The sequence below is a fragment of the Odocoileus virginianus genome, chromosome 20, assembly GCF_023699985.2.
Source record: "Odocoileus virginianus isolate 20LAN1187 ecotype Illinois chromosome 20, Ovbor_1.2, whole genome shotgun sequence".
Taxonomy (NCBI): domain Eukaryota; kingdom Metazoa; phylum Chordata; class Mammalia; order Artiodactyla; family Cervidae; genus Odocoileus; species Odocoileus virginianus.
In genome coordinates, this window is record NC_069693.1 from 436,811 (window position 1) to 460,928 (window position 24,118).

Here is a 24,118-nt window from a genome sequence, read left to right on the forward strand (position 1 = left end):
TCTCCCTCACCTTGTTGGAGTCTGAGCTATAAGGACACACTCACCAGGGTTGGTCACTGCTGCTGGAAAGGGCAGTGGGACCGTGGCTGTCAGTGAATATGTGCCATGCAAGCCATGGCAGCTATATGTCTTGAGATCCCCTGAGTTCATCTCCCCGCCCCCTGCCCAAAGAGCTGCAATTACCCTGGCACTTGCAAGGCACTGACAGCTTCTGCAGAGGGACTGTGGTACATCTGCAAAGCAGCTGTCAACGTTAGTCCCAAGACAAGTTGGCATCCACAGTCCCTGGGGATTAAGACAGAGCTAATTAAAAGCAGGTGCAGCTGAGGGCAACATTTTCCTGCCCCCACTGCAGTGAATCCTGTGTGTCCAAGGGAGTGCGGGACAGACAGGGCACTCAGCGCTGGGATGGCAAAGTGGATCCTCCAGTCCTGCCCCCCTCCCCCCGCTGCAAACCAGGGTCACATAGATGAGACCTATCAGGTTCATGTTGGACTCTGAGCTGTGGTGTTGTAAGAAGGAAGAGTAAATCTGATTCCGTATTAGATCTGTTTCTTTCTAAATTTTGTGCTGTTGCCTGTGCTTAGTCATAATGCACATTTTGCAAAAGAATGTTGCCTAGAGCCTGAAATATATAGGACAGCCCATCTCAAGACTCTGACCATTAAGCCTGTGCTCTGCAACAAGAGAAGCCACCGCAATAAGCCCGTGCGTGCGCCGAAACTCGAGACTAGTTCCCACTCTGCAACTAGAGAAAGCCTGCACAAAGCAGTGAAGATCTAATGCAGTCAAAAATAAATACGTATTTTAAATTATTTTTAAAATGTTTTTTAAAAAATCAATGATTGCTTCATAAAGTGCTCCAACCTTTTTTTTTTTTTTAAATCTCACTTGAATCTCTCTCTCTTGAGAGTCCCTTGGACTGCAAGGAGATCTAACCAGTCCATCCTAAAGGCAACCAGTCCTGAATATTCATTGGAAGGGCTGATGCTGAAACTCCAGTACTTTGGCCACCTGATGTGAAGAACTGACTCATTTGAAAAGACCCTGATCCTGGGAAAGATTGAAGGTGGGAAGAGAAGGGGACAACAGAGGATGAGATGGCTGGATGCCATCACCGACTCAATGGACATGAGTCTGAGTAAACTCCAGGAGTTGGTGATGGACAGGGAGGCCTGGCGTGCTGCAGACCATAGGGTCGAAAAGAGTCAGACACTACTGAATGACTGAACTGAACTGAAGCAGAAATAAACAATGGTACTTCTTTGGTGTAGATTCAATGTCAGACACTTTCTGTTGTCTATCAGCAACATTAAAATAGGAAGCAAGAATGAAAATATTAAAAAAGAAATAAAAGATCTATATTTTACTCCCCTCATTGAAAAAAAAAAGTCAATTCATATAAAAAGTTGCAGAAGAGACAATAACCTTTGTCTTGTTGGAGGTTTACAGGAACAAAGTGAACTGACCTATGTGGACAACAGCTGCAAGAAGCAAGGATACCCACACCAAGAAGTCTGTGATAACCAACCATGCCCCTCCCTCACCTTGCCTTTAAAAGGGTTTGCTGAACCCTTCCAGGAGTTGGGGCTTTTTTGAGCACGAAGCACCTGTCTCCTTCACAGCCCTGCAATATGACCTCTCTGCTCCAAACCCTCACATTGCAGGTTTGGTTTCACAGCGCATCAAGCACCCGAACTTGCATTTGGCTAACAGTATGTCACTCTTAAGGACACAGGCTGTGTCTGAGGCGCTGGATTGCTGGGAAGGCTCTGGCTGGATCTTATTCACGCTTGCAGGAGCCCTGATCACTCCTGCCAGTCCCTCCACCTTTCGTGCCCAAATATGTCTTTTTGAACCATCTTGGGGCCAAGTCAACAAGTGACCCAATCACTTTTGAAAGTGCTTCTACCCTCAGTTCTTGAGTGCCTACTATATGTAATGATACGCTTCGTATAGTTCCACTTCCTCTTTTTTTTCCTTCTACTGCCCAGGGTTAACTGTACACTTGTCTTCATGTTTCTTTTTATATTTTATGTGTATGTGAGATAAAATTCACACTTTACAGTAAGACAAGAAATATGTGTTTTTTTTAATATTGTTATTTTTTGGCTGTACCACAAGCCTTATGGGATTTTAGTTCCCCAAGCAGGGATCAAACTCCAGCCCGTGGCAGTGAGAGCATGGAGTCCTCACCACTGCACCACCAGAGAATTCCCAGAAAAATTTAAACATAAAAATTTTTTTCTGTCCAGTGGCCTTCTCTCACCCTCCACCGTGCCTGTGTACCTACATTGGACATCGACCAAACCTCCCCCATCAGGAGAAATACCAGCTCAACCATAAGGAGCAACATTCTCCCAGCATCAAGACAACTCCTTCACACTCCTTCTTGACTTTGTAAGGGACCACAATGATGCTTAGATCTGGACTGTGTAAACTGTCAACAGTATGCCATTTAACATACAGTCATCTGTCTCAGAAAATGTATGTAAGTGTGTTTTGACTTCCAACAGGCAGAACAGGTTTTGGAACTTTCTGAGAGGCTGTTCCTGGGTTATAATTCTCAACTGGGCTCGAATAAAATTTTCCTTAGATTGACTAATTTTTCATTGACATGTACTTGTCTTCTATTTTTTTTATGTCAGCTTGGATGATATCTAGCTTGCTCCCTAGACGAAAATGATTAGACCCATGTTCCTACATTACCTTTTCTGTCCCCACTTCTCACCCAATAGTTCATTTACAATGTTAATATCTGCTGTATAGCAAAATAACTATTATACACATACATCCTTTTTTATACTCTTTTCCATTATGATTTATCACAGGATATTGAATATACTTCCCTGTACTATGCAGTGGACTTTTTCTACATGGTTGTCTATGGGTTCTCATCTCTCCACATAGGCAATCAAATCATCTGCAAATAATGACAATTTTGTTTCCAATTTTTAAACCCATTAGTTGTTATTATTGTCATGCTATGTTGGTTAAGACCTCCAGCAGAGTGTTTTAGCAGAAATATAGACAGCAGATTTGTGTACCTCACTGATGAATAACTAGAGAATATCTTCAAAATTTCATCATTAAATATGATGTTAGCTATAAAGTTTTGGTAGCTAATATCTATTATGTTAAAGGCTGCATATTTACACTGGTTTTGCTGTGCAGGTTTGTTTTTTTTTTTTCTGTAAGTATCATTACTGACTCAATGGACATGAATTTGAGCAAACTCTGGGAGATAGTGAAGGACAAGGAAGCCTGGTGTGACCATAGGGTCACAAAGAGCCAGACATGACTTAGCTACTGGACAAGAACAAACGATTTTTATTTGCATTTTGAGTGCCAAGGTTCTTGCAATGTTATTCTTTTCAAATATTTTTTTATTGATGTAAAAATTCACAAGATATAGTTAACTATTTCAAACTATTCAGTGAGCATTTACTACACTGAGAATGTTATGCAACCACCACTTCTAATTCCAAAGCATTTTCATCATTCTAAAAGAAAACTCTGCAGCCATTAATCATTCAGTCTCTAGTCCCCATTCCCCCCAGGTCCTGGTAACCACCAATTTCCTTTATGCCTCTATGCTGTTGTTGTTGTTTAGTCGCTCAGTCGTGTCTGACTCTTTTGAGACACCATGGACTGTAGGCCACCAGTCTCATCTGTCCATGGGATTTTCCAGAAAAGAATACTGAAGCGGGTTGCCATTTCCTTCTGCAGGGGATCTTCCTGACCCTGGGATCGAATCTGGGTCTCCTGAACTGGCAAGTGATTCTTTACCACTGAGCCACCAGGGAAACTCTTATGCCTCTATAGAGTTATGCATTCTGGACATTTTATAGAAATATGTGATCTTTTTTTTTTTTTCAGTTGGGTGGCATGTGGGATCTTAGTTCCCCATCCAGGGACCAAACTCAGGCTTCCTGCATTGGAAGTGCTGTCTTAACGACGGACCACCAGGCAAGTCCCAGTGCGTGGTGTGTTGGGTCTGGTTTCTTTCACTCAGTGTATTGTTTCTAAGGCTTATTCATTTTATAATATGTATCAATAGTTCACTTGTATGGGTGATTAATACTCTATTACATATATACATGTATTTTGTTTATCCATTTAGCCGCTGATGCGCATCTGGGTTGTTTCCACCCTCTGGTTATTGTGAACAGTGTGCTGCTATGAATATTCTTATGCAAGTAGTTAATTATCTGTTTTCAACTTTATTGGGTATATACCCAAGAGTGGAGTTCCTGGGTCATTGTTCAACAAACTTGCTAAGTCGTGTTTGACTCTGTGACCCCATGGACTGCAGCATGCCGGGCTTCCCTGTCCTCCACTATCTCCCAGAGTTTGCTGAAACTCATGTCCATTGGGCTGGTGATGCCATCCAACCATCTCATCCACTGTCACCCCCTTGTCCTCCTACCATCAATCTGTCCCAGCATCGGGGTCTTTTCTAATGAATCAGTTCTTTGAGTCAGGTGGCCAAAGAATCGGAGTTTCAGCTTCAGTATAAGTCCTTCTGATGAATGTTATGTGTTGGTTTCCTTTAGGATTGACTGGTTTGATCTCCTTGCAGTCCAAGGAGATCATTAACATTAACAAGGCTCTCCTCCTTTCTGAGTCTGTTGATGTAAGGAAGATCTTACATCACGTTGATGTGGGAAGACTACCACATTCACCACATCCATAGGATCTGTCTCCTGTACAAGATGATCAAAAAGTTTTGACTTTTCTAGGGGATATTGTCATTATCAAAACATTCCTGAAACTTCCATTTTTATGTACAATGAGATGTGACTTTTCTTAGCTTGCTTTGTTCACTGCAACTGCAGGGTCCCTCTCCTCAATGAATACCCTAATGTATAACCAACATGACTTGAAAAAGAAAAACTTCCTGCTCTCCCTGCACCCACATGGGCTGCCTCTTAAATGCATAGCCTGTGACTTTCAAATAAAGTCTTTTGACAATCACTGCCTTTATACTATGTTGCATGCTCAGTCATATCTGACTCTGTGTGACCCCATGGACTACAGCCTGCCAGGCTCCTCTGCCCACAGAATTCACTAGGCCAGAATACTGCAGTAGGTTGCCTTTTACTACTCCAGGGAATCTTCTCGATCCAGGGATCAAACCTGCATCTCCTACGTTGGCAGGCAGATTCTTTATACCATTGCACCACCAGGAAAGCCCATTCTCGCTGACTCTATAATGTTTCTTTTTTTGGTGAGATCCCTAAGGTATAACAAGGTGAATGTCTTTAGATGGAAGATGTACAACTTTCATTCCATGTACAAGGTTTCTTTCCTATTAAGGAGTTCCAGAACAGCCTGTATAATGAGAGCACTTATGGCATTTCCATTCTCTATGAGTTCTGTGCGTAGATAAGATTAATGAGAAGAGCTTTATCACATTCTCACAGTCACTGTGCACAGGATTTTCCTCTATGCTGAGTTCGCTGATGATTAGCAAGCACTGATTTCCGAAAGAAGGCTTTCTGACATTCATTGCATCCATAGGGCCTCTCTCCTGTGTGAGTTCTCCGGTGACTGATAAGAGCTGACAGAGTAGTAAATGCTTTCTTACAGTGGGGGCATTCATATGGTTTCTCTCCTGTATGAATTCTCTGATGTACGGTGAGATAGGATTTGGCTGTGAAAGCTTTGTCACATACACTGCATTTGAATGGTTTTTCACCTGTGTGGGTTCTCTGATGTATAATGAGCGTTGACTTACACGACAGAACCTTCCCACATTCGGGGCATTCACACAGTTTCACTTTGGCATGACAATTTTTTAGGTGGTTAGTGAGACCTGACTTCTGGATGAAAGCCTGTGGACATTCACTGCATCCATATGGTCTCTCTCCTGTGTGAATTCGCTGATGGATCATGAGATACGCCTTAGTGGAGAAGGCCTTCTCACAGTTTGCGCATTCATACGGTCTCTCTCCTGTATGAACTCTCTCGTGGATAACGAGATGTGCCTTTGATGTAAAGGCTCTAACACATGCACTGCATTTGAAGGGTTTCTCGCCTGTATGGGTTCTGTGATGTACAATGAGAGTTGACTTAGAGGACAGAATCTTCCCACATTCACTGCATTCGTGGGACTTCTCTGCCACGTGATGACTTTTCTTATGATCGCTGAGATCTGACTTCTGGATGAAGGCTTGCTGACATTCACTGCATCTATATGGTCTCTCTCCTGTGTGGATTCGCTGATGAATCAGGAGCTGAGCCTTTTTTGAGAAGGCTTTCTCACAGTCGGAGCATTTGTATGGCTTCTCTCCCGTGTGAGTTCTCTGATGTACAGTGAGATGTGCTTTCACCATGAAGGCTTTATCACAAACTCCACATCTGAAGGGTCTTTCTCCTGAATGAGTCCTCTGATGTAAGCTGAGCTTTGATTTCCAGGGAAAAGCTTTCCCACATTTGCTGCATCTGTGGGACTTTCCTTCTCTGTGTCGGGTCTTCTGATGATAGGCGAGTGCTGACTTTGTAATGAAGGCTTTCTGACACCGACTGCATCGATATGGGCTTTCTCCTGTGTGAGTGTCCTGATGAGTAACTAGCTTTAACTCACTGGGAAAGGTTCTCTTACAATCACGGTATCCATGGGAATTATTTCCTGCGTGAGTTCTCCAAGGCATGGTTGTGAGTGGTTGACAAGTATCCACTGCATTTTGATTGCATCCATATAGTTTCTTGCCTAAAGAAGTTGAGTTATAATTAGCAAACTCTGACAGCTAGATTAAAGCCAGAGTACTCATAGCAGAATGAACAACATAGCAAGTGAAGGTCCAGAAAAAGGTTTTTTTTTTTTATTATTATAAAAATAAGAGTGAGATAATAAGTAAAATTTGAGGAAACTCTAGATTGGATAATAGTTCTGTATAAGCAGTAATATTCTGATTTTGATAACTATTCTGTTTATGTTTTTTAAATTACCTGTTTCTAGGAAATAGTTATATATTTATAAAGGGTTATTATTAGGGGTCAAGAGTTCAGGAAAGCAATATGTACTTGTGTGTGTGTGTGTGTGTGTGTAAAATGACAGATTATGATAAAGCAAATGTGGTAAAATACTACCACTTAAGGGAACCTGCAAAAACAATGTACATGAAATCTGTGTATAATCTTGGGATTTCACATGAAGTTTAAACTATTTAGGAATAAATATTTTCAAAAGGAAAAAATAGAAAATAAAAGACGACATTTGTATTAAGTTATATAGGAGGATTACTCATAATGGCCTGAATGCAGAATGACTAAATTGTTTCATATTCCCACAATGGCATCCTGCACAGTACTCTAGTATTCCCAATCTAAATGTTGGTTACACTGTGGGTTGATTGCAAAAATTAACTTCATTATACTTCATTTTTACAAGAAGTAAAAAAGTAGGCAGTAGTCAGGAAATGCTCACGTGTAGGAAGACTCTGGAAGGAATTCAGATATTATATTATTAATAACAATAATAGGATGCCATTCAAGGTAATACTAGGAGAGAGATGTCTTAGGCTTTCACTTCAAAAATGTCATCCTTTGTGTATGTGAATTACAAGGTCTCAAACATTGTGACATACACTATTTTTAGGCTTGTGGACTGTGGTTATGAAAACTGGTAATGATCTGCTATGTCATATAGCATCGTTCTTGGATTACACTTTAGATTTTGCTCTCTACCCTCCCACTCAGAAGGTTGTTCTACGTGATGGTTTATCTTGCCATACCCGGTTTTTTCAATCCAGGTAACTGTCAAGACATTATGTCTTTAAAAAGCCAGATGCTTCTGAAGCTTATGCTCATGACCGTTGTGGGGGGTGGGGTGGTGAGTAGCTATAGAAACACTGACTTTCCTTACTTCCTTTTTATAAATATATAAAAATAGCAAAATTTTTGAAAAAAAATCACTTGATTATTGTGTGGAGAACAGAGAGAAGCAACATTAAAGAAGTCAAGAGTATTTTCAAGAAAACTATAACAATTCTGGCAAAAAATACTGGACATTGACATGTGAGTGAAAATAATAGTAACAGAAAAGAGTGGAGCCCTTGGGATATCAGGAGAGTGAGACCAAACTTGCTGATGGATTAAATTTGTGGTGTGAGTGAAAAGAGGAAGAAAAAGTGATGTGAATATGAGGTAGGTATCAGATTCTGAGTGCAGAAAAGAAGTATCAGGTATATGAGGATGAGGGAAGGTTTGGTCAGTAGACAGAAATCTGGGGGTCATCAGCAAATAAATAGTATTGTTAAGGCCAAGAAATTTAATGAATTTACACTGATTAGCAAATGACAGAAACAGGCAAAGATGAAGCCTCATGCTTTTCAACTCTAAAGACTTTAGGAGATGCCCAGAGTATCGAGAAGGTCCATTCATCAGGCACAAACAATGACTACAAAGGAAAGATGCCAAGTCTTGAACAAACATCTGGGGTAAGCAGTTTAGAATAAAGGATCCTCAGCTTTTAACTTAAAGTGTAGTTACCCTATCTCACTGATCCTTTCTTGTCTAATTCTGCAGGCAATAGACAATGAACCTTCCCAACAGTCTAATATCACATTTACAGACCACCACTGTGGTCAATATTTCCACTTTCTGGCTTGCTCTGATACATTCTCACATGGCCCACAGAAAGCCACCGGCACCGGTGCTGCTGTATTAACTGGAAGAATTGTGGCATTATGTGATAAGGTAAAAGAAGCTAAAGAGAATGTGGAGAAAGGAAATGACGCTGCCAAAGAGGAAGAAGTAGGAGGAAGTTTGGATGCTGTAAGGAAACTAATTACTGAACACTGAGTCAATCTGAGAGAGAAAAAGAGGCACATTTTCCTGGACACAGCATGCAAGAGAGCCTCATCAATGATTCAGGTGTTTGTAAAGACCTTCAGAGTCCCTTGGACAGCATGGAAATCAAACCAGTCCATCCTAAAGGAAATTAAACCTGAACAGTCACTGGAAGGACTGATGCAAAAGCTGAAGCTCCAGTACTTTGGCCACCTGATACGAAAAACTGACTCACTGGAGAAGACCCTGATGCTGGGAAAGATTGAGGGCAGGACAAGAGGACGACAGAGGATGAGATGGTTGGAGGGCATCACAGACTCAACAGACATGAGTTTATTTTCACTCTGGGAGACAGTGAAGGACAGGAAAGACTGGCATGCTGCAGTTCATGGGGTTGTAGAGAGTCAGACATGACTTAGTGACTAAACAACAACAACCTTCAGAGTTTTAGCCTTGCTAAACACATTCGGAAGGGTCAACCTTTCACGTCCAACTACTTTCAAGGTTTCCCATCTTGCAGCTTCTCAGCTGCTTACTTACCTGAAAAGTACTGATGCTGCATTTCATCTTCTACTTTCCATGGCTCTTCTCCGGGCTCGAAGTTAAGGATCACATCTGGTTTGGTAGCTTGATAGCCTGTTCATGGGAAATGACAAAGACTTGGATGCTTACAATTGGATTTGGTGGGGGATGTCTGGGAAGAGCACAAAATGTTTCTGGAATGGACACACTCTCACCTTGGCAGATTAAAGATCTAATAAAGATGAAAGCCCATTAAGTTCTGATGGGAACAGAAGGACTGAAAATCTATTGTCTATAAACTCAACTCCAATATCTTGAGGCTCTTTGGACGTTAGGGCAACTGAAAAAGGAAAGGCTATTGGCTGTGTTCTGAATGACACAGGACAATCATTAACTAGTGTCACAGGTTACTAGAATTCTCCAGTAACACATCCTGATGTTGGCTCTTCTAAGCAGAACCTAGTGGCTGCTACTCCTCCCAGGTGAAGAAGTAGAAGTGAAGTCGCTCGGTCGTGTCCAACTCTTTACGACCCCATGGACTGTAGCCTTCCAGGCTCCTCTGTCCATGGAATTTTCCAGGCAAGAGTACTGGAGTGGGTTGCCATTTCCTTCTCCAGGGGATATTCCCAACCCAGGAATTGAACCTAGGTCTCTCCCATTGCAGGCAGATGCTTTACCATCTGAGACACCAGGGAAGCCCGCCTCCCAGGTGAAGTCCATAGAAATATCCTCAAATGACACTGCTGCTGCTGCTGCTAAGTCACTTCTGTTGTGTCCAACTCTGTGAGACCCCACAGACGGCAGCCCACCAGGCTCCCCTATCCCTGGGATTCTCCAGGCAAGAATACTGCAGTGGGTTGTCATTTCCTTCTCCAATGCATGAAAGTGAAAAGTGAAAGTGAAGTTGCTCTGTCGTGTCTGACTCTCAGCGACCCCATGGACCACAGCCTACCCAGGCTCCTCCGTCCATGGGATTTTCCAGGCAAGAGTAATGGAGTGGGGTGTCACTGCCTTGTCCGTCAAATGACACTAGTCCCTATTAATTATCCCACATTTTTCTTCCAATGTGTGGTGATCATTGTGTGTGTGTGTATATGTGCTTAACTGTATCCAACTCTTTGTGATCCCATGGACTACAGCCTGCCAGGCTCCTCTGTGCATTGAATTTTTCCCAGGCAAGAATACTGGAGTGGGTTGCCATTTCCCAACCTAGGAATTGAACCCCTGTCTCTTGGGCCTCCTGCGTTGGCAGGTGGATTCTTTCCCATGGCAGCACCTGGGAAGCCTGTGGTGATCATTACTAATGAGCAAAAGCCCTACAGGTGGCTGTTTTCACCATAAGTTACCAAGGCGCTCTCTCTGGGTAACAGTTTTCATCAGTTACTATGAAAAGAAGTAAAATGCCTTTATACTGATTTTGCAATTGAACACTTAATTATCAACTAGTCTAGTAAATCAGAAGTTTCTCAAAAGCACATTCACTATATCTTACAGGTAAAATATCCCTAAAACAGGGATATAAAATGTCTCTATAAATCATCTCAGACAACTATTTAAAAGGTGAAGAACTAAGTGCTAACATATAAACACAGCAAAAATCTGCCCTCAAGGAGCTTTTGGACACTTTTCAACAGATAGAACAAATAACAGAATCAGATATGAAATGACTACACATACAGGAATTATCAGCACAAGATATTAATATGAATGTTTAATATAAAGGTTTACTGTATTGAGAAACAGGATATCTAAAATATGTAGAAAGGATATTATTAAAATGACCATTTAGATGTACATAAACCAGCAGAAAAATTTAAAAATAAATTTCAGTCAGTTTTCATTATTCATGGATTTTCTGTGAATTCACCTGACTGCTAAAATTTCTTTTTAACCCAAAGTCAATAATCACAGCACTTTCACGAACATCTGCAGACATGCATAGCCGATAATTTGAGCAACAAATAATTTGAGTCACCCGAGGTGCATGATCCCGGCTGAGTCTGAACCAAATGCTGCTGTCTTATTTCAGTTCTCCTAATGCAAACAAGCATCCTTTTCACGGTCTGCTTAGTGTCATGTGTTTCATATTTTTATACTTTTTCTTGGTAATTTTGCTGACTAAAATGGACTGCAGCCCACCAGGATCCTCTGCCCATGGAATTTTATATGTGGATATATTAACCTATTCAATTTCAGAATACATACAAACGTATGTTTGGTAGTATTTCCAGCAGCAAAAATCTCATGTTCCATTAGGAGAGAGTTCTTTTCCAGTGCTGACAATTTGATTCATATGTTTCAAGAGCATTCCATGGTGTTCATGTCTTAAGAATTAGTACAAGATTCTCTGATTAAAGAAAAAAAATGTTAATGTACTTAGAACATAATTACTTTAGATAACTGCTTCACTGGGAACATGCTGTTCCAAATTTATTGAAGGGGCAGGCAGGAATTTACTGAAGTGCAAACTCTCTGAAATCTAATGCTTTTGGGGTAGGCAATATCATGGCAAACCCCAAAGATGTTCATGTCCCAATTTCCAGAATCTGGAAATCTGTTACATTGTATGGTGAAGGGGAATTAAGGCAGAAGATGGCATTAAGTCATTTTAGGGCCAAATAAATTGTTTTTGAGTTTTAAGGTTCACAGAGAGAAAATGAGCCCCAGGGCAGATTATACTCAGAGGCTCACCAATATTAGCTTTAGAAGGTGAGATTTCGCACTCCCGAGTGGATCCGTTTTAGGTGAGATTTTGGACTCTGAGTTGGTCCTGTAACAGGCTGAGACACTTGGAGATGGTGGGATAGGGTGAATCCATTTTACTCATGGGATGGACACAAACCACTGGGCGCCAAAGGGTAGCCTTTGATAGGCAGCATAATGGCCTCCCAAAGATGTCTACATCCTTATATCCAGGACTTGTGAATATGCTATATTATAAAGCAAAGGGGACACAAGCTAGTAGATGGAGTTAAAGATGCTAATTAACTGACTGTAAGATAGGAGATTATTTTGAATTTTATGGGTGGGCCCAATGTAATCACAAGGGTCCTTAAGTATGGAAGGAGGAGGCAGAAAAATGAGAGATGGAAGAGTTGATCAGTCATCACTGACCTTAAGGAAGGAAAGGGGCCAAAAGTCACGGAATCTGGGGAGCTTCTAGAAGCTGGGAAAACAAAGAAACCGAGTCTGCTCTAGAACCTCCATAAAGAAATGTGACCCTGCAACAACACTGTTTTTAATCCCAGAGAGATGCATTTTGGATTTCAGATCTCTGGACTAATACACTGTTATTCTGAAACAGTGAGTTTGTGAAAACTGGTTACAGCAGCCACAAGAAACCAATACAGCTGTACTTTTACATTCATTATATTCTGAGGTTTTCACTCCACAGTGCAATTCCTGACGTCTAAGATTTCCTTTACTTAGAGAAGTCTCTCTCCATTTCCCAAGGCAAAACTGTGATACACAACTTAGTTTGAGGATACAATTTCCTTTTTTTTAATGGCTTTCAGGGGATTTCTCTTTTCTAGGCATTCTTCCACATTTTATAAATGTGTTTTTTCCACTTTCAGCACCTCTAAGGTTGTCTTTCTATGCTTCTCTGACAAGTGAGAAGGTATAATTGATCACTGAAGACCATCCCACTCTTTCCTAAGGTTTCGGTCCCGTGGGAACTCTTTGAAACCCACTGGGATATCACTTCTGGGAAAAGGGTTCCCCACGAGAACTGCATTTCTGCTCCATGTGATCTCACTGATATTTACTAACTTTTCATAGATATGTTCTCCACGACCACTGCATCCATGGCATTTTTGTCCTGAAATCAACTTTTTTCCTTTTTTGGCTGCACCCCACAACAGCCTGTGGGATCTTAGTTCCTTAGCCAGGGATTGAACCTGCACCTCTTGCACTGGAAGCTTGGAGTCTTAACCACTGAACCACGAGGGAAGTCTGGCATTTCTGCCCTAAGTGAGCACTGATACATAAATACTGTGGGGAAGATTCTGGCTCAAGGCTTTCCCCCATCTCTGATACCGAGGACTTTTCTTGCTATGCAGTATCTGTAACATATAAGACACAATTTGTTACTGAAGGGGTGGTCACATTCAGTGCATTTCCAAGGCTTATTCCCTGGGGAAACCCCCGATTATCTACTGAGGCCTGACTTCTTAGAAAAGGCTGGGCCACAATCACTGTTTCTGCGCCTTAGCAGCTCACTGTTTAATAAGGACTGGGTTCCCGAAGACACCATCTCCGCAGGCACTGTGTTCATAGGGCTTTGCTCCTGTACGAGTTTGCTCAGGCATAAAGAGCTATGATGCCTGGAGGAGGGTTTCTTCAGCTCTGGGGAATCTACAGCTTTCTCTCCCCAGTGAGTCTTCTTATGTTTGATGAGAACATGTGGGCCAAGGCTTTGCCGCATTCACTGCAGCTGTACGGTCTCTCTGGTGTGAGTTTGCTGGTGCTGAATGAGCTTTGCCTTACTTCGGAAGGCCTTTTTGCAGTCACTGCACTCACACAGTTTCTCTCCTGTGTGAATTCTCTGATGCTTGGTCAGGTCAGACTTAAAAAAGAAGATTCTTTTGCATTTGCAGCACTCATAGGGCTTCTCTCCTGTGTGGAGTCTCTGATGGGCAATGAGGTAAGCCTTTTGGGAAAAGGCCTTCCCACACACACCGCAGCCATATAATTTCTCTCCGGTGTGAGAGCGCTGATGTCTCTTGAGCTGGCACCTCCGGCTGAAGGCTTTTCCACACTCACCACATTCCGCAGGGTTTCTCTCCTGTGTGACTTCTCTGGTGGACCATGAGCTGCGACCTTCTGGAAAAGGCTTTCCCACATTCATTACGTTCATGGGGCTTCTCTCCCGTGTGAGTTCTCTGATGTTCAGTGAGCTGAATCTTCATGAATGCTTTCCCACATGTGCTGCATCATGGGGCTTCTCTCCCCTTTCAGTTGTCTGATGTATCATGAGCTGTGCCTTCCTGGAGAATGCCTTCCCTCACTCACTGCGTGCATATGGCTTCTTTCCTGAATAAGTTTTCTGACGGCCACTGAGCGGTGATTTAGTGCTACTGGGTTTCACACAACCATAGTATCTGATTGCACTAAGAGTTTTATTATTCTGGAGGCAGACAGATGATTTCCCATACCCACTGAACCCATCAGAATCCTTTCATGAGTATCTTCTATTCCCAACAACTAAACCTAACAGTGACTTCAGACTTTTACAGCGTGAGCCAAACTTACTGTGTCTTTGTGTTAAAGGAACAAGGCTTTTGCATAAATTAAAATTATTTGCATAACTTTGTGGACATCTTTCCAAAGTTTTAATCCTGTTTTGGTTTTCTGGGTGCCACTGCATAGGATCAATCTCCCACATTTCTTCTAGGAAAAAGAACAATGAAAACATCCATGATAATTCTAGGGGGGGAATGGAGCATAAAAATGCCATGGTTTGAGTTAGCTCTTATAAGATCCCAGTCTAAGAGAAACGCCTACATGGAAGTGTATCCTATGCTCTGTGAAAAAAATGACAGCATTATAAAACAAAATTAAACAGGAACAGCAGTTAGTTAGTGTTAGTCACTCTGTCGTGTCCAACTCTTTGTGACTCCATGGACAGTAGCCCGCCAGGCTCCTCTGTCCATGGAATTCTCTAGGCAAGAATACTGGAGTGGGTAGCCACTTCCTTCTCTAGGGCATCTTCCTGACCCAGACTCGAACCCAGGTCTCCTGCGTTGCGGGCAGATTCTTTACCATCTGAGCCACCAGGGGAGCCCAAAAGAAGGCACCTGGAATCCATACAGAATGCCTTTTTGGTTTTTTTTTGAGGTTGGGGGGGGGGGGGGCATGTCCTATGCCATGTGGGACCTCAGTTCCCTGACCAGGGATGGAACCTGTGACCCCTGCAGAGGAAGCATGGAGCCTTAACCACTGGACTACCACAGAAATAACAGAGCCAAACATGGAAGACTCAAGGTAACTGAAAGGCAGAGCAATATGGTAGAACCTAAACAAAACGCATGGGGAGGAAAAGGATTCACTAGGAGGAAAAATGATCTCATTCATGACACTGAAGGAAAAAGGATTTCATAGAATAATTACTTTGGACACAGGTAAAATGCAGCATGAGAAGGCAGATTAGACTATAAAATGAGAGTTGTCAACCCAGGAATATCTGTCAGAGAGCTTAAATCTTCCACATGTGTGAACACACACTCTGAAGGTGAAGACAGTATCTGGGAGAAAAGAGGATTCTGGTCTCACACACAGGAAGTAGAGCATTACAGGCCAGCGGCCCTGGTGGCTGGCAACACGCAGAGGGTTCGAGTGCAGGTCAGACATTAGCAGGAGTCAACCTGGGACCCTCCAGCAGAGAACAGAAAGCTGAGGCCCTGAGACTGAGTCAAACTTTTAACAGAAGATTAACAACAAAAACCATAACCTGAAAGTTGGGGAAGCAGAGGGTCAATCAGTAGACAGAGGTCCCCTGGGAGACAAGGTGTGTATGGTTTTCAGATGAATGAAGGTGAGGTGGGTTGTCAGGGAGAGAGGACAGCTCGTCAAAAGGGGAGGTGACACTGCAGTGCTAAGTGCAAAGCGATCTGTATGGGTGGTGAGAGCGACCTCATAGTGAGGAAGGTGGAGGACAGGAAGTGAGCCCCTGCAGACAAAGCAAAGGACAAGGCATGAGGGAGTGTGCTGGGAGGCACGAAACCAGCTTAAGACCTCCAGGTCTTGGATGACACAAACCACAGTAAGATCCAGAAAACTGTAAAAAAGAAGACATCATCCTTTAATAGCAGACAAAGAAGAAGAGCCCTAATAAAAACATGCAGAAAGGTGTTAGGCTATTGGGCCACCAACTGGTATCAGGGAAGTTCTCTAGATAACATTTCAGAAGTGTCAACCCGTCACTGATTAACTGAATTTTCATGTCGTTTCTTCCCACCTTCTTGGTTTGTGCTTACTCACCTGGGCAGGTTGGACTCAGGGCTGCTCCCTTGACCTTCCACGGGGGTCCTCCTTGTTCCAACTGAAAGAGTGAATCTGGTTTGGGAGCCTGATATCCTGTAAATGGGAAATCACGGGATGGCTGGTGCTGAGCATTTGAGCCGGGGTGATCTACAAGAACTGTAGAAAATTTGATTTCGGGGACCACATCCTTTGTACTTTGGTAAAGTAAAAACCTTTAACTTGGAAAGGGAGAACATGCATTCTAGGACCTACAGTGCTTTAGTCCCACCCATAAAATACAACATTCCAGGAACCCTATAGATTTCACTGAATGAGGAAGAAAAGGCAACTGACTATAATGCTATCTGCTGGGCTGCACCCTGCAGTCCTCCAAGCCCTGGACTCATCCAACTTCAAACCACATAAAAAGAGCCTGGAGTTAGGGACAGTGACGTCAATGGTTTAACAGAGGGAAGAGCTTACTTATCTGACGCAAAGTCCTGGAGCAACACCCCATTGTGTGCAGTACATGGCTGGCAGGACATGGTGGCAGTCTTTGCTGGGGTGAGGGGTGCATTACCAGTTACAGGGGAAATTGATGTCAGGTTGACTCATTGGCTACCAGGGAAACCAGCAGAGGGGCACACCCGTCACCACCCCTATGATAAGCTCTCATAGTGGAGACGTTCTGATCTAAAGCTAGAATGGGCATTAGCTGGGGCTGGGGTAAGTTTGTAGATAGGGAGGTCAGTCACTTGAGTAGGGTGGAGGTGAAGCAGGCATGGCTTGAACCAGAGATGGACAGAGAGCAGGAGAACCGCCATCCTGGGTGGCCTGAGCACAGGCTGCCCTTACCTATTGACACTAGGTTGCAGTAGTTCTCCAACATGACGTCCCAGCACAGGGCCTTCTGAGATGGGCCCAGGAGCTGCCACTCCTCCTGGCTGAAGCCCACAGCCACGTCCTCGAATGACACAGAACCCTGTAATAACAAATCCCAGCGCAATTTGCAGTGGAATATGTGATGTGGAAAAAAAGAGTAAGAACATGTTCTTTTATTTTTTTATAAATCAGCAGAGATCTCATTTTTATTTTATTCTTTGGCCGTACGACACAGCTCATGGGATCTCAGTTCCCTAACCAGGGACTGAACCTGGATCACAGCAGTGAAAGCCCAGAATCCTAACCATTAGACCACCACGGAAGTCTCAGGAACACATTCTGTTTATCCTCCCCACGATAAATCATGTGCGCTGTGGCTGTGGCTATTTCACAGAGGATAGACCATGTGTCTTTTTTTAAAAAAATCTGTATTTATTTATTTATTTTTGTGCTGCGTCTTTGTTGCTGCATGGGCTTTTCTCTAGCTGTGGGGGCCACTCCCTAGCCGTGGTGTGTGGGCCTCTCAGGGTCACGGCTTCCCTTGTTGCAGAGCACAGGCTCTAGGCCAGAGGGCTTTGGCAGTTGCACCTCCCGGGTTCCAGAGCACATGCTCAGTAGTTGTGGTGCTTGGGCCGAGCTCTGTAGCAATGTGGGATCTTCCCCGCCCAGGGATCGAACCCGTGTCCCCTGCGTTGGCAGGCAGGTTCTTTACCACTGAGCCACCAGGGAAAGCCCGTGACTGTGTCTTAGTCCACTTGGGTTGCTATAATAAAATACCACAGACTGGGTAGCTTATAAAAACAAATTTATTTCTCACAGTTGTGGCGGCTGGGAAGTCTGGGATCAAAGGCCATAATGGCCACATTTTAGTGAGGGCCCGCTCCCTGGTTCACAGAGGGCACCTTTTCACTGGGTTCTCACAGGGAAGGGCAAGGGATCCCTGTGCGTTCTTATAAGGACACTCATCCCATTTGTGAAGACCTTACCCTCATGACTGACCTACACACCTCCAAATGCCTTCACCTCCTAATACCATCATCTTTGAAGGGTTAAAATGTCAACATACGAATTGTGGAGGCACACAAAAACTCAAACCACAGCCCTGTGGAATTCTACAAATTAGTCCTTCCCAGCCTAGAAAAGAACTAAAATAATATTTGCACAGAAATAAAAGACACTGTGCAGTTAAGAAGGTCTTTGTTCATATAAGTGAAAAATCTGTTATTAATTTAGATGTCTATCAGAGGCAGACAGGGTATCCCATACCTCCATGCTATGAAATATTATGCAAACATTAAAATCAACGAGATGGATTTAAATATACTGGCATCAATGATCTTCAAGGCATTCTCTTAAATGAAAAGAATCAAGCCCCCAAATAGTATATTGTCTCATCCCAGACATGTGGAAAACTCTAATATATTCAGTTACATATCTATAAGTTTACATATGTATGCATATAGAAATGCATATGTTAAGATATATGTAAATTAATATAAATATAGATATATGTTACCAAACACGAATTTGATGGGAGACCCAAATTATTAACATGCTACTCTTCGGTGAGAAAAAGGTACAAGAGGATATTCCCTTTTGATGCAAAGACTTTTGTGTGCTTAAACCTCGTGCACGTGAATGGAGCTATGTATCATTTGTGTAATTAAAAATACAAAGATCAAACCAAGAATAATTGGCTCTGACTTCATTTTTTGAAACTGGGTTTAAGAAGTTATAAGGGAAGAATCTGCTTCTATTTTAAGATTTTAGCCTAAGCTTACTGTACAGCAGATCCTAATTTTTATTAACATATATTCTTCTCAGGGCTTTACTGGTGGCTCAGACAGCAGAAAATCTGCCTGCAATGGAGGAGACCAGGGTTCAGTCTCTGGGTTGGGAAGATCCTCTAGAAAAGGGAATGGCTACCCACTCCAGTATTCTTGCCTGGAGAATTCCACAGACAGAGGAGCCTGGTGGGCTACAGTCCATGGGAGTCCCAAAGAGTCTGACACAACTAAGTGACCATCACTTTCACTTTTCACTTCATACTGCTCTCATTTCACAAGACTGCTTTTTAGAAGCTTCCACCAGTCCCCTGGGAAACAAAGGAGTAAAATAGATAACACAAACCTCACCTGAACCTTGCTCATCTTCTCCAGTTCTTAAGAAAGGGCGTGTAACTCCAGGGTGTGTTCTGTCTTCTCTCTTTCCAGACCTGCCTGGAGGTTATGGTCAGGGATCTCAGGTCAGGCTGCTGTCAGAATCCATGATCTCCCAAGACTGGAGCCTCCTTCTTCTATTACTGAAGATGGTCCTGTAGACTAGAACCTGTGGATTCAAGAGCAAATTCAACAACTGAACCTGTGGCCACAGCTCTCTCTAGCCACGAGTACTTACTCTAACAGAATGTCCCAATAGTTCAAGTCTCTTTAACTCCCTGAAAGCTTTTCTATCATGGGGCTGGGTCCCACAGAAACATACGAAATGGGTGAGAGGAATGCCTTTTTTGACAAAGTTGGAAGAGAGTGAAAGTGGAAGAGAAGATGGGAAATAAAAACCAGCTCATGGTCTTGTCCATGGCTAAGATCTCACACAGATCCAGTTCAGGAAAAATGAAGTACAAAAATGTTGGCTCTATAAACAACAAGGTCCTACTGTATAGCACAGGGAACTATATATTCAGTATCTTACGATAAACAGTACTGGAAAAGAATATAACAGAATGTGTACATATATATAATATAGTGGAGTAGGAAATGGCAACCCACTCCAGCTTCTTGCCTGGAGAGGCAAGAGAATTCCATGGACAGAGAGGCCTGATGGTTACAGTCCATGGGGTTGCAAGAATCAAGACATGACTGAGCAATAAAAAGAAATGAGATGGTAAAGAATCCACCTGCAATGCAGGAGACCTGGGTTCAATCCCTGAGTCGGGATGATTCCCTGGAGAAGAGAATGACTACCCACTCTAGAACTCTTGCCTAGAGAATTCCACATAGAGAGCCTGGGGGGTTACAGTGCATGGGGTCACAAAGAGGCAGACACAACTGAGGAACTAACAATTTCTTTTACTTTCGCACAGTGGAATACTAATAGCAATGAAAAGAAATGATCTATTGCTACATGCAATAACTTAAGATGAATTTCACAACAAAATATTGAACATAAGAAGCCAGATACAAGAGAACAGGTAATGTATGATTCCACTTACATAAAGTTAATAGGCAAATTTAATATGTTTTTAGGAAAGTAATTGCCTCTGGAGTGGAGGGAGATTAGGAGGTGGAGGCTTCTAGGGCACTAGAATAATCTTTTTTTTTTCAGCCATGCTGTTTGGCATGTGAGATCTTGGTTCCCCAAGCAGGGATACCAGGAATTGAATCCATGCCTCTGTAGTGGTAGGGCAGAGTCTTAACCACTGGACTGCCAAGGAAGTCCCTATAATATTCTCTTCTTTTTTTATTTGGTTTTTATTTCTGTAATATTCTAGTCTTTAATTTTGGGTGTTACACTTGAAAAAAGCTTTTAAAGAAAAGTACAGATCAGTTTCACTTATACATTTTCACAATCTTTTTTTTTAAATTTCAAGCAAAAGAAGGAACAGTAATTTAAACCTCAGGTACAAAAAACCCCCATAGAAAACAGTATACTCAGGGACTCCCCTGGTGGTTCAGTGCTTAAGAGGCTGCCTGCCAATGCAGGGGACATGGGTTCAATCCACGGTCCAGAAAGATTCCACATGCCTTGGGGCAACTAAGCCCAGGCACACCAACTTCTGAGCCCGTGTGCCTAGAGTTCGTGCTCTGCGACAAGAGAAGCCACCTCAGTGAGAAACCCCGTGCACCACAACTAGAGGGCAGATTCTACTTGCCACACCAGAGAAAGCCCGTGTGCAGCAATGAAGACCCAGTGCAGCCATAGATAAAGAACAGTTTAAAAATTAAAAAAAAAAAGAACAGCATAATCAAACTCCACACATCCATCCATCGTGTGACTTCAACAACTATCAACTCAAATCTAATTTATCTACACCCCCACCACCACTGGATTATTCTGAAGCAAATCCAAAACACTTTTTGATTTCTAGGTTCAAAAATATTTGGCAAATATGGGACAGAATTCAGTCCCATGTTAAAAGAACAAATCATTATGAACAGGTATGGTTTCTTCCAGGAATATAAAATATTGAGAAATTTTGCAACATAAAGAAAATTTTAAAGAGAGAGAAATTATCAATGAAAATAAAATTAAAAAGCCTTTTGAGGGGACTGTAATGTACAGCAGGGTGATTACAGTTAAATACTGTATTATACCCTGGATTCGATCCCTGAGATGGGCATGACAACCCATTCCAGTATTCTGGCCTGAAGAATCCCCATGGAGAGCAGAGCCTGGTGGGCTACAGTCTATGGGTTCACAAAAAGTCGGACATGACTGAGCAACTAACCACATACACTTGAAAGTTAATAAAAAAAAAAAGTAGATTTTCAGTGTTCTCACCACTAAGAAGAAATGGTAATTATGTCACATGATGCAGATGCTGGCTAACTTATGGTGGTGATCATTTTGCAATATGTAAGTGTATTAAATAAACACAACTGTACACCTTGAAACTTACAGAATGTTCTATGTCAATAACATCTCAATAAAGTGGGTGGGAAGCCTTTGAGAAAGTTTAATAACTTAATAAAGTGCAGGTACCATTTATTCAGACTATAAATACTATGCTTTGTACTCAAAGAACTTTTGCTCATTTCATCTTTCTAACAGCTATGAAAATGGGAATTATGACAGCTTTTTTCACAATTGATGAAGCCTGACTCAGAGATTAACCTACCCAAGTCAGAGGGAGAAGCAGGTTTTTCTTACTCCAGTCCATAAACTTGCCACCTGACCAACTCTATTTGCAGATGACAAAGATGCTCAACTAGAAAACATAAAGAAATCAATTTGAAGGAATCAATTAGTAATATCATGAGTGGAATGAGGTGACAAAATAAGTATCTCTTTTAAATTTTTGCTCTTGTGCATTACATAAAATTAGAAGACACAAAAAAGAGGGAGCGGGGTCATACGGGAAAAAAAATGACACTATTTACAGTTACAACAAAAGTATAACCCATTTACAAACAAACATAAAAAAAATGTCCAAAACACATATAGAAAAAAATCACAGCTTATCAAAGAAATAAAAAAACTTGAGTTAAAAGGAATCCATTTACACGTTCCTAAAAGTGTAGTACCTACATCTGTATCGCTTCTTCTCAAATTAAAATACCCACTTGATGGAACACAACTGCAATAGTTTTTTCGTTTTTTTTTTTTTTTTTTTAGTTTTTTTTTAAAAGGAAATAAAACTTTCAAATGGTTATGATAGGATGTTAGATTAAAATGTATAAAATCATACCAATACCTACACACCTGATCCCTACGCTAAAAATGAAACATACTAAATTTTAACAAGAGTTGCTTTCTGGAGGATTGTTTAAAGCGTGTTAGTTGCTCAGTCATGTCTGACTCTTTGCCAACCCATGGACTGTAGCCTGCCAGGCTCCTCTGTCCATGGGATTTCCCAAGCAAGAATACTGGAAAGTGAAAGTTGCTCAGTTGTGCCCAACTCTTTGCGACAGTCCATGGAATTCTCTAAGCCAGAATACTGGAGTGGGTAGCCTTTCCCTTCTCCAGGGGATCTTCCCAACCCAGGGATCAAACCCAGGTCTCCCATATTGCAGGCGGATTCTTTACCAGCTGACCCACAAGGGAAGCCCAAGAATACTGGAGTGGGTTGCCGTTCCCTTCTCCAAGGGATTTTCCCCACCCAGGGATCGAACCTCGGTCTCCTGCATTGGCAGGCAGACTCTTTACTGCTGTGTACCAGGGAAGCCCTGATTTTAGGATGAACTTGAAAACATATTTTCAATAGGAATATACAATAAACATGGATGCAAGACCAGAAACTCCACATCTAAAATTAAACATGCAGTAAGCTACCCAAACGCTATCCCTAACGTGGACACGAGTTCAATCCCCCAACCAGACATCCCAAATGTTACTCTCCAGCAAAGACCTCCCAATTTGTCCTGCTGTTAATCATGTTCAAGACACAGCAAAGCCAAACAAACTGAAAGGTTGGAGTCTGGAACAGAGAAAGGTTTATATCAAGGCCTTGCAATGAGACAAGACGGCTCTTGCCCTAAAAAGCCCTTAACTCCCTGAAGGGATCTGGCAAATCACTTTTAAAAGCCAGGTGAGGGATGGGGTTCTCAGGATCTAAGATCAGCTTGTGCACAATTCTTTAGTTGGCTAATAGTGAGGTAGCAGGGTGGTTTCACAGGGGTTAATGGTATCAGTCCTTAGGTTGCAGGAGGCCTGGGGTTCTGTGCTCTACCTCACTAAATAGCATATTAATATCTTCTTCTTTGTTGGAGAGGGGGAGGTTTTTTTCTTTTTAACCTCTGCAAAACAACTCATGAAACGTACATCAAATACTACTATCTAGGTACTTCAGAGAGGAACTGAAGCAGAGAGTATGAGCGAAGGCCTGTGCCAGGAAGGCCTGGTGGCGTCCAGCTAGGTTACAGATCCAACACAGTAACCCGTGTGCTCCCCCACCAGGGAAAACTCTCAACACGAATCCCCGGGTTGGTCCACAAACACAAAAGGCAGCAGGCTGCAAGACCGCTCGCTTCACCCCAACGCCTACCCCTACGCAATCTGGAACAACAACAACAACAAACACCCTAAGGCGCTCTTCCTGGCCCTGAAACACACCCAGAACTCAACACTGACCTGATGGATGCCTTCTGTCTTCACCGCTGGAGACAAATCACAGAACAGCTGTTTTAAAAACCAGGCGACCACCCTCTGAAGCAGACACGACCGCTGGAAGATGAAAGGATGGCGGCCGAAGAGGTTCACAAGCAGCGGTTCCAGAGACCCGGATCCTGGCTTCTCG

The 24,118-nt window shown here is 42.5% G+C and overlaps 1 protein-coding gene and 1 pseudogene across 4 annotated transcripts; both read right to left on the reverse strand.

Moving 5' to 3' along the window:
- Positions 1-563: 563 nt before the first annotated feature.
- Positions 564-24,105, reverse strand: LOC110148512 (zinc finger protein 84-like). 4 transcript variants are annotated; one of them, XM_070451612.1, is made up of 7 exons: positions 23,953-24,105; positions 22,001-22,090; positions 19,299-19,491; positions 17,137-17,263; positions 16,300-16,458; positions 9,337-9,432; positions 564-6,715 (listed from the first exon to the last, which is right to left on the reverse strand). In XM_070451612.1, the coding sequence occupies exons 3-7, from the start codon at positions 19,311-19,313 to the stop codon at positions 5,427-5,429; spliced, it is 1,686 nt and encodes a 561-aa protein (XP_070307713.1). In that variant the 5' UTR covers positions 19,314-19,491; positions 22,001-22,090; positions 23,953-24,105; the 3' UTR covers positions 564-5,426. The 4 variants fall into 4 exon arrangements, with proteins under 4 accessions (XP_070307713.1, XP_070307712.1, XP_070307715.1 ...); XM_070451611.1 differs by lacking the exon at positions 22,001-22,090; XM_070451614.1 differs by lacking the exon at positions 22,001-22,090 and having other exon boundaries at positions 19,294-19,491.
- On the reverse strand, positions 11,001-15,669 carry LOC139029779 (zinc finger protein 577-like; annotated as a pseudogene).
- Positions 24,106-24,118: the final 13 nt, after the last annotated feature.

Bases quoted from the DNA above. Each gene is read 5' to 3' on its own strand.
- LOC110148512 (XM_070451611.1), bottom strand. The intron at 16,459-17,136 runs GTAAGGGCAGCC...AATTTTCTACAG, and splicing joins CTGCAACCTAGTGTCAATAG to TTCTTGTAGATCACCCCGGC. The intron at 9,433-16,299 runs GTGAGTAAGCAC...TCCCATGAACAG, and splicing joins CCTGAGTCCAACCTGCCCAG to GCTATCAAGCTACCAAACCA.